Genomic DNA, 10603 nt, shown 5'->3' with positions numbered 1-10603 from the left:
TGGAGATCAGGAGACGACCAAGTTGTTCCAATATCTGAGTGAGACGTCTGATGAGATTCAGCATAGGTACCCAGCGGCGCAACTAGTCATTTTGGGGGACTTTAATACACCCCATCAAGAATGGTTGTTTCCATACCAGAAGACCGATCACGCTGGGAGAGAGACGCATAAACTTGCGTTAACGCTAAGCCTATCCCAGCTTGTCAGTGGTGCCACTAGGTTACCAGATGTTGAATCTCATACGGCTAATTGCTTGGACCTTCTGCTGACAACTGATCCGGACCGATACTCTGTGGTTGTGGAGGCCCCACTGGGTACTTCCGACCATTGTCTGGTGAAAACTGTATCCGTATACTCCCCACCCGATCAGAGCCCTAGTGGTATGAGACGGGTGTGGCGATACAAGTTAGCAGATTGGGACGAATGCGCCATTTATTTACGTCATATCCCTGGCAGACGTGCTTTACTTCAGGAAACTCATCGAGCTGTGCTGATGCTGTAGTCGAGATCTTGCGTTCGGGTATGGAGTATTATTTTATTTCCTTTGTGCAAAATCGCGAAAACCGTGCAAATATGAAACGCAAAAAAGCAAGCTGTCACAATGACATTAACTTTAAGTGGCATTAGGGAGTTTATGTATTTAATACGAGGCTTACACCGCCAGAACAAAGAATAAAATTTTTGAGTAGAATTGTTCATTTATATGGTGACGTTAATAATCACTTGCGGAATATCGTATCCCGTCCTACAAAAACGAAGCTGATTTTTATTGTTGAAGGCAGACTCAGTGTTTAGCAGTACCAGTGTTTTATTATATTTTTAAAAGGGTTTCCAGTAAGAAAACGAGCCTATAAATGGCCTTTAAATAAATAAACCCCAATTATTTAAATTACTGTAGTTTTCTTAACACACAAAACTTTTCCTTGCAAATACTGTGCACTTTATTGCAGACAGCAAACCCATAACACCAATTTGTGTATTTAAGATTTGAAAATGCTGGATATAAAAGCAAACATAAACTCATTTTTCATATTTAACTCCAGTTTCGGGCCCAGAGAAGGTGATGTAAGTATTACGGCTCATAACATCTTGGCGTATGGCCTTTTCATATAAAAAAAATAATTGGTTCCACCTACTAATTATCTGTCGTTTGGTAGGAAGCTAAACGTATTTTGTTCTTCCATCCGAATCAAGTGAGCATAGATTCGAGGAAAAATCAAGTGGGATTATGTGAAGCCGTCGTAAAGTTCATGTCGTGAGTACAATTTAATGATATTTACTTTATTGCATGTAGGTATAGTTTAGAAACAAATAAGTAAGGACAAATAAAGCTATGCAGCAAGTTTTTGTGACAAAAGTTTAAAATCACTACTCTCACCTTGATCTACATAAAAGCTTGTTAACTGTTGTACACTTCTTAAAAATAAGAACCTAATGTAACCCCATTCCCATAATTATTTTTCTTAAACTCGGTGGATAATTGATTTGCTCTGTGGGCGCTGGATGAGGAGGTCCCAGTTTCAGTATGACCTGATGATTCTGGTATGACCAATTTGGGAAATTTAAGTGTTCTAAATTGGGTCTGGTATAAGAGTTATAGGTGGCGCCTGAGAGTCAATTCTGTTGCTATAGAACTCACTAGTACAGGAAATTACCTACTTTGAAACTAGGTTAATGTTGTAGTTGCCTGGCACATCATTATTATTATTATCATTAAATATGGTAGGTGTGATGCAGCTAACTACATCTGTTTTATTTTTGATATCTACTCATATTTAAAAATGTTATATATTGTTAAGATTTCAACAGTCAGTGATTTAAACATTTGCAGGACTTTTTCTTCAGAACCATGTGAAGCTCTCCAGACTCAAATCAAGAGATATATATTCTATCAACCAGAAAAAGGTTACTGGATGGTTCTGGTAAGTATTGTAAAGTACATTTAAATGCCTTAGAATAGAATTATTACATCTGTAAATACAAAACAATAAGATGGCAAAAAAGTCATTAAAAACCAATAAGCACGTAGAAAAATTTGTAAGATCTGCTGGCCCATTCCATACCTAAGCTGGGAGAGTGTCAGACATAGTATGCTGAATGTGCTGGTTTGAATCCAGCCAGATTGAAGGATTTTTTCTTAATGCTCGATCTTTGTATTGATAAATATAACAAACTAGTGGAGTAATTTATGAGTGTGTGTGTTGTTAATTTCACAGAAAATAATTATTATAGTAGCAAAACATTGTGATATCAAATAAACTTAATATTCCATTAAGATGAAACAAATTTAATTAAACAAATCTTTAGAGGGGAGCATTGCACTTAAATTCAGGGGGCACATTCATACACCTGCATTATCTCCATATCTTCTAACATAATATTAGTTGGGATAATACTAAAACGTGCCTCTGTACTTGTGAGTAATAGACATGCGATGATGCAGCTCACCAGTTAGCAGTTGTTGTTCGACAGGTCACAAACTGTTTTCACAACCATTGACTAAAAAAAATAAACGACAAAAATACAAGTGCCTCTGCAGTTTTGTTCACTTTACAGGGTTTTATGTTTTAATACAGGGTAAACTAGTGTTTTCAATAACTAGAATTGCATGTGAATTTGAGAGGATAAATAAAGATTTTTTTTAAATAAATATTTTTTTCTAAACTGGCCTGTGGGGTACTTTTATACACTAGTGAGTGGGGCAGTTTGGTATGTATCAAAGTGCTTCTATTTGTTATTTTGTACCTAAAACGTGAAACTGTTTCAACAAGTTATTGTAAAGAGGTGAACTAGTGACATTTTGCCCTATAGTCAGCTCTTCCTCCTGTATTTCTACTTCCAAGTCTACATTACAAAGTTTGACATAGTTATGCAAACAAGAACCAACTCACACCTCGAGTAAAATTGAGTTATGTATTTAGGTAGTATGCCAGATTTGTTCTTTACCCGCTCACAAAAGATCCTGGCAATATACCAAACCAAAACGGAGAAAATAAAAGTCCTTCAGGGTGCCAACCCTAAATAAGTAACTTTTAAATAGCTAAAAAGAACCATGCTGTTTAACTTCATATAATTAAATCGCGTATATTTGTTTTTTGTTCACGGTCGACAGTCAACCGTGACCATGCGACCTGTAAAGGGCCTGAAACGTCGGTTTGTTTGAAAAAACAAATATACGCTATTTAAATCCGGAAAAATAGTTTCATTTCCTATGTGTAACAATCGCGAAAACCTAAGAACTCGATTCATATAATGTATTTTTTTAAATATGCTAAATGAATCCATGTCACATGTACTGAAGTACTGTACATCTCTAGCATTTTCATTACGAAAACTAGAACATGGTTAACATTTAGTTAAATAAAATGATATATAATGTTTTCTATTTATTGCTATATAATATAATAGTTTCCCTATATCATTCTTAATGCTACAAATAACTAACGTTCTTTGTCTCAAATAACATACCTATTTATTTCTTCACACTGTTTTTACATAAGTCTAATTATCTCGAAAGTGATATTTTGTGGGTTGGTTCTAGTTTGCATAACTATGTCCACTTTTCAAATGGTGCCCTAGAAAGAAGTCTTGATCTAGCAAGTGCTGTGGCACATCTAGCATCACATTTATGAACAGTTGATCACCTAGTGCTGATAATATGTGGCAACCAGGAATGGCACCTATGTTGATTCACACATCTAAGTGCCCAAAGCAAAGTGTCAAAGTACCACAGTACAATTAAATTTAAACAATAAATTTTTTTGTTAAAATCAAAATTTTTCAATTATTTAATGCTATTTATGAAAAAAAAGATTAAATTAGTAACATTTATTAGTTATACCATCAATTAGATAGAAAAGATATTCATTATAATTTCATTTAGTACTCAAAATTAAAGTTAAAAAAAGTGTACGAATTTGCCCCGCTTCACCCTATAAATAAAATAATCTAAAACTAAAGTTATATCAATTAAGTATTATATCATACACTAACTAAGACATTATTTCTTAATGTTGCCACCACTAGGCACAATGTTTTAGAATAAAATCATGACCTTTTGTGGTCACAGTGTTTGAACATCAGTACAAAGGTCTAGTCTAATGTCCTACCACTACTTTTACATGACATTTCATTATATATAATTTAGCTTATATATTATATGAATCCCAATTCTTTATCCTTTTATAGGTTGTAAGAATCCCATACACTACCAAAGCTTTATCAGCCATTGGAGAAAGCCAGAGTGAGTGTCCTGTGGAGCCATCGGTAATGCATGACTTGCTCAAGTCTGCTTACAAAATGTTCAAGATGTTCATGGGACCCTTCAAGAACATACCGCAGGAAGACATTTATACTAAGTGTGATCATTTCTTTACTCCTGTGAGTATGATGAACAAGATTTTTATTGCAAACTTAACATGTTCACATAACATCATCAAACCACTCTAGAATAAAGGTTAATCAATAGATTTCTGATCAAAAAATACACACATCAAAAGTGTCTAGGGATCAAGTGAATATTTTTGAAATAAAAATTATTTAAGCAATATTTACCAAATCCAGTCTTCCAGGACGACTTCTTACTTTAATGCTTATGTTTTATTTAACCGCTTACCCCTATATTTAATAAAAATAAACTAAAATTGATGTTTTTGCAAATTGTGGGAAAAAACTCAAATTAACGGCGTCAATTAAATGACAAAAAAATGGCGAAAATGATGATTTTGCTCATTTTTATTGTAAAGATAAGAAAATTAATAATGTGTATTTCCACCATTAACACGAATCACACAATTACAGCGATTTGGCATGCTTAAGATGAGTTCATCAAAATCACTTTGAGGAATGGCCGCCCATGTGTTTTGTAACAAGTCAAAATATTGTTGTAGAGTATGTGCGGTATGCATACTCGGCACAGCTCTTCTTTGAAGCATATCCCATGCGTGCTCAATTGGATTGAGGTCTGGCGATTGAGCAGGCCACGGCAGAACGTTGATACGAGCTTCGGCAAGAATGCGTGTTACGACTCTAGCTGTGTGTGGACGTGCGTTGTCATGCATTAGTTGAAATGAATCACCCAACTGGCCTCGCAAAGGGATGATAACATCTGAAACAATCCTCTCTGCGTAAACTTGAGCATTGAGGTTACCCCTGATCCAAATGAGATTGGTTCTTCCGCCGATCCAAATACCGGCCCATATCATTATTGTTCCCCCACCATATGGATGAACTTCCTGACAATATCTCAAACGTTCATGACGTCCAGATGTTCTCCAAACTCGAGTACGTCTTGTATCCGGTCTCATACCGAAGCGGGATTCATCCGAAAAGCACACATAGCGCCAGTCTTCTTCCTCCCAGTTTCTGTGTTCGCGAGCCCATCGTAAACGGGTCCTGCGATTGCAGGGTGCAATAGGTGGAACTCTGAGCGGCCTTCGGGATCGCAGACCCACTTCACGTAAACGATTTCGGATTGTTTGATCGCTTATTAGCAAGCCTGAGGAGCTGTGGAGCCTCGTAACCAACATCATGGCGGTCATGGTACGATTCCGTCGAGCAGTATTTTGGATATACCGGTCCTGTCTGCGAGTCGTGATGCGAGATAGTCCTCCATGTCGCTCGGCCACGCTGCCCGTTATGCGATAGCGTGTCCAGAGGCGACTTATGACGCTCTGTGTAGTGTTAAGAGTGAAAGCCACAGCACATCGCCTGGAACCAGCTTCCAACATTCCGACGGCTCGCATCATCACTTCTCAGGTTAAATGATGTCGTCTCTCCATAATAATGTAAATTGTTTCGGTTCCGATGCAGATATTGTAATGATTTTGTCAAAACGCTATAACTCATTTTTATACAAAACCACATTGACAATCGATTTTCTTCTTATTATCGAATTTTAAACAATATTCCTTATTTAAATGTTAAAACTCACTAAAAAGTATCAATAGCGATACAAAAAAGTTAATATAATTAACCCTAATTGCAGCAATACTCTTAAACGTACTTGATCCCTAGACACTTTTGATGTGTGTATTTCATAAATACACAATGTACTTAATGAAAGTGAAATTTCATTCAGATTTGTTGTTACTTTTGAAATTCATAAAAGTTATTCTATAAGTACATGAAAAGAATTCAATTTCCCATTAAAACATATTTTACAAGAATAGTTATTTAATTAAACTGAATAGGACGTCTATTATATCCCTATTTTTCGAAAAATTTTTTATTCTGTCTTTCAGTATTTGATGTCAAAGGGCTTTACAAATGATGTGTCAGATGTAATCAGAGGTATCAATTACTTGCCTCTAGACAAGAACTCTTTCTTCAAAGTGGTATGCTTCATAGATTTATTGGAAGTCAATTACCCCATCTTCAAGTGCGCCACATTTGTCTACAATGAGCAACTGATTTGGTGAGAATTTTCTACTATGACAAGTACCTACCCAAGGTACATAAATTTTTTCTTGAATTAATTATTGGTAACATAAACACTACATAATAATAAAAACTTAATTCTGCACTATTTTATTGTAATTTTAATACAATAATGAAATAAACCTGGATGAAACCTGGCCATATTGTTTTCCAGGAACGGTTTATCCTCAGATGATATGCTAACTCTGTATCAGTATTTGGTCCAAACATTATTACCTAAACAAGTTGAGAAAGAAATTCAAGGAGGCGCTGTGGCGGCTGCCCAGCGCCACGGCCGGTTCATCAGCCCAACAGAAGGCATTCGATGCAAAGAAGACTTATTGAAATTAACAAAGGTGTATATTATGAGAGAAGATGATACAGAGGCTAAACAGTATTACTTGGTCATTTATAGGACACTGAGTGCGACAGTTTGTTTCACTGTTGATGGTAAGTTTCGAGAATCCTCATCCTGAACGTAGGAGTGATCTCGAGACCAATTTTGAGATGTTTTAAATTTTAGTTAGAGGTATGACCGTTTCCTCATGCTCCTGCTGGGTGCTCCCACTGGTAGAAGCAGGAAGTGTCTGAGCTAATATTCAAAATTGATATAGAAATCTGCTTATAAAGGCTTTAAAACTGAATGTTTTCTACTCTCTAGATGGGTCCTAATTGTAATTTTTGTCTTTACAGTGAGTGTAAATCTTGAGTTAGAGATGTTCAAATCGCTGGACGCCTTCATTAGCCCTCAGCTATCTGCAATTGCGTCAACGATCAGCGAGCAATGCGCAATATTCGCGGTGCAGACCGCGCAGGTCGCAGCCACTACAGACTCCAAGTTTGTTTACTTCAACAGACTTAATTTAGCCTACAAATCTTCTGTAAGTGTTTTAACAAAACACAATTTTCATCATGAGGGAAGCTCCATAATCTTCTCTTACTACAAATCAATACATCTGTTCTTTATTCTAGAGTCCTTTAAGCAAGTTAATTCCATCAACTACAATAAAACCTGAAGTGTTGAGTATAATTGCAGGCATACACACCGACAAACAAAGGTACTTGCGTACATACATATAATAATTTTTAACACACACCCTCATTACTAATAAAATTATTTTATTTTAGCTTAGGAAGTTATGGTGAAATTATAATTAAAACCCCTGACGAATACTGGATCACAGGCAAGACATCAAATGAAAGAGAGTTTTATGTGATCATACAGGAGAAAAATGCTAATCTTAAGGATATCTCAGGTAAATTCCATTTTTTTTTATAAGCACAGATTGCTTGTTGAATTTTTCAATTGTATTTTTATTTCACAGATGAAGTAAGAAGAGTATGTGAAACACAGATGAAGGGTATATTCTTTTACCCAGCATGAATCTATGAAATTCATAATATTAATTATTTATGTTAAAGTTATTTATTTAAAAAATATACTATTTACAGAAAATAAAATATAAAAGATGTAATAACTTTTCTTTAATTAACATTACAATCAATGTACAATATGATATAATCTTCACATAATCTTAATAATAATTGAATGCTAATCTTGAGAAACTTTATTTTCCTCATTATGAGAAAGTTTCTTGTATAATTTTATGACGAGGTCCTTATTTTCGAAGCCCCATGCTAGGAGTACACTACACAGACAAATTGCTCCAACAAGTATATGCAAGAATACAGAACTAGGGGACAATTTATTTTCTGATAGCTTACATATACACCCTGCTATAAATAATGTCAACAGAAACATTTTACCAACATGTAAACCTTCTAAAGGTTTATAACCTGTGTCTTTATATTTGTTATTTATGAAATGAATGCTATGTATTATTCTAGCCGACATATTAATACAATTAGAAACTATAAAACCCACTGGGCCGAAGATATAAGTCAAAACATATGATAACAATAGAAAACATATTGAAAAGAATACCATTAAATAGTTATAACTGTTCAGCTGGGAACTTGTCATTGTAGCAAATGTGTAACATTCAGTCACCCCATTAATAGCAAGCAGGACTATCGCCAAACAATGGCTGCGAAGCAGTTGCACAGGTAGACCACTTGCAACAAATGCATCTCCTCCATACAACATCAATAGAGTATGAGCATAACTCTGTCCAAACACCAACACTATCAACCCAATAGAAGTGACAGTCTTACACACTTGTGACAGTACTATACAAGATTCTTGAATTTTTTGTGCATCTTGCTTATGCAAAGGCAAATCTCTACTAACCATTTGTGTGAAATAGAAATAACTGCTGTCTTCAATTGGTCTAAACACAAATCTAGCTGCAAGACTGCCTAGATTGTTAACAACATCATATGTGGCCTGCTCAGAAAAGCTCATTACAGGGCTGAGGGACATCACATACTTTTCCCCTTCAGTCAGCAATTGCTTAACAACTCCTTGCTTTGCAAAACTTATGGTGAGCGCACTCAACTTTTTGTTGAAAGTTGTATTCATTGATCCCAAGTACTTTGGTAAGAAATCCTTAAGTGTTGTGAATTGGAAATCGTCCATATTGTCATAAAGTCTTTGCACAATAATGTCAGGTACAAACTTACTTTTCAGTGCTCCTTTGGCATACAATGGTTTATTTTTAATGTACCAATAGAAAAAAATATAATAACTTAATACTATTGTTGCAATACTACACACTTGTGCTATTGAAAATGCAATAAGTGCTTGTGACCTATCATAGATAATAATAGACAGAAACAAGACAGTTCTAACAAAAATATGTAATGTGTCAAGGGCAACTTTGAATTTTACAAAACAGAAGAGTTGTGCAACAAGTACTAAATTGGCAGAACAAAGTTCAATCACACAGGAAAGGGCCACACTCCAGCAACCAAATTCATACTGGAATGCATACTCCTCAGTGCTAGGTGGCAACAAATTTAACCAAATATAAACAAATAATAATGACAGAACGAAGCTAAGGGGTACAGAGAGCCATATTTGATTAATGATGTGGTTCCAGCTGAACTCTTCCTTCTGCCCTAGGCAAGCTCGGTTAAAAGGTTCTCTGCTCAGAAACAAAATAGTGCTTTCTAGTAGCAACAGCCGCACATTCATAATACCTAGCACTTCATGGCCGACATTCCTTATCACCCAGGCATTGATAATAAATGTTACACATCGGAATAAGATTTGGAATATAATATTAAACGACGCATTCTCTAAGCTACTCATTAACAAATTTCGTCCCATAGTGGTGATATTTAGATAACTTTCAAACGTTAATAGTGTTTCCGTCGCCTTGCTGAATTATCCTCTTCACCACATAAATCTTCTTGTTAGAAAGGCATATAACAAACCAGTGATCATCATAAGTTATAGTAATCTTCTTGAATAATTCATTGGGAGCAAAAGCCAGAGGATCGACCCTGGAAGCAAAGGTTGAAAAAAAATATGGTCTTATAAAGCACACAGCAATTATTTTACGAACGATGAAGCGTAGCAAATCATTACACACTTGTTAGATAAGGTGATGAGATCAGTTATGATTGTCGCGACACGTTCGTCGTTTTCCAGTTCGCCACCGGACTCAAGGACAGCACCGTCCTCTGTCAACACCAAGTAACCGACCTGGTCTGGGATTTTGTCCATTATAGCTGCAATTTTGGCACACCTTATTATCACATATCGCAACGTTTTTAGAGGATTCTCGTTGGAATATTTTTATTTTACCTCGATCACGTCATCCAGCAGTTTTTTCTGTCAAAGAAACGTCATTCAATTCAAATTTAGTCTTTTTTTATTACGATTTTTGGCTTGGATAGAAGTCTTTGACCCACGTCTCCGTTTCCTTTTCGGGATTCTCAATAAGTATTTTCTTTTGTGTATTTAGTGTATGCAGTGTATGTACTTATAGACTGGCAAAGAACTTTGGATTTTTTAAATCGTCTTTTAAGCAGCGGGAGTCGTTATTTATGTTTTTACTTTCACTTATTTTATATTATTTATTAGTTCACTTGCTAATAAAAGACGAATTTTGAACACGGCTTAGTAGGTATTTAAAATAATTGCTTGTTTAAAAATAAAATTTTTAAACAAGCAACAAACAATTATAAAACTCAAAACGTAATATTAATTAAACTAAAAATTAATTTGTGAAAAAACTGTAACTCAGGATTTGAGCAGACTTGAGTATGATTTGAAGCG

At 35.4% G+C, this 10603-nt stretch overlaps 3 protein-coding genes across 3 annotated transcripts; 1 reads left to right on the top strand and 2 right to left on the bottom strand.

Moving 5' to 3' along the window:
- Positions 1–827: 827 nt before the first annotated feature.
- Positions 828–7816, top strand: LOC113235795 (vacuolar fusion protein CCZ1 homolog). Its single transcript, XM_026471700.1, has 10 exons — positions 828–1065; positions 1158–1255; positions 1832–1922; positions 4189–4380; positions 6243–6415; positions 6593–6867; positions 7111–7298; positions 7390–7475; positions 7546–7673; positions 7743–7816. The coding sequence occupies exons 1-10, from the start codon at positions 994–996 to the stop codon at positions 7799–7801; spliced, it is 1362 nt and encodes a 453-aa protein (XP_026327485.1). The 5' UTR covers positions 828–993; the 3' UTR covers positions 7802–7816.
- A 73-nt stretch (positions 7817–7889) lies between these two features.
- LOC113235794 (protein RFT1 homolog) lies at positions 7890–9681 on the bottom strand. The gene has a single exon (XM_026471699.1). It carries the CDS (start codon positions 9647–9649, stop codon positions 7970–7972), a length of 1680 nt encoding a protein of 559 aa, XP_026327484.1. The 5' UTR covers positions 9650–9681; the 3' UTR covers positions 7890–7969.
- LOC113235796 (ragulator complex protein LAMTOR4 homolog) lies at positions 9645–10147 on the bottom strand. Its single transcript, XM_026471701.1, has 3 exons — positions 10130–10147; positions 9915–10053; positions 9645–9825 (listed from the first exon to the last, which is right to left on the bottom strand). Exons 2-3 carry the CDS (start codon positions 10046–10048, stop codon positions 9672–9674), a joined length of 288 nt encoding a protein of 95 aa, XP_026327486.1. The 5' UTR covers positions 10049–10053; positions 10130–10147; the 3' UTR covers positions 9645–9671.
- Between the last annotated feature and the right edge of the window lie 456 nt (positions 10148–10603).

This window comes from Hyposmocoma kahamanoa, unplaced genomic scaffold, assembly GCF_003589595.1.
Source record: "Hyposmocoma kahamanoa isolate Upper Pololo Valley unplaced genomic scaffold, ASM358959v1 88, whole genome shotgun sequence".
NCBI classification, from domain to species: Eukaryota; Metazoa; Arthropoda; class Insecta; order Lepidoptera; family Cosmopterigidae; genus Hyposmocoma; species Hyposmocoma kahamanoa.
Note: the sequence above shows the minus strand (reverse complement) of the source record. Positions and strands in the feature narration are given on the sequence as shown.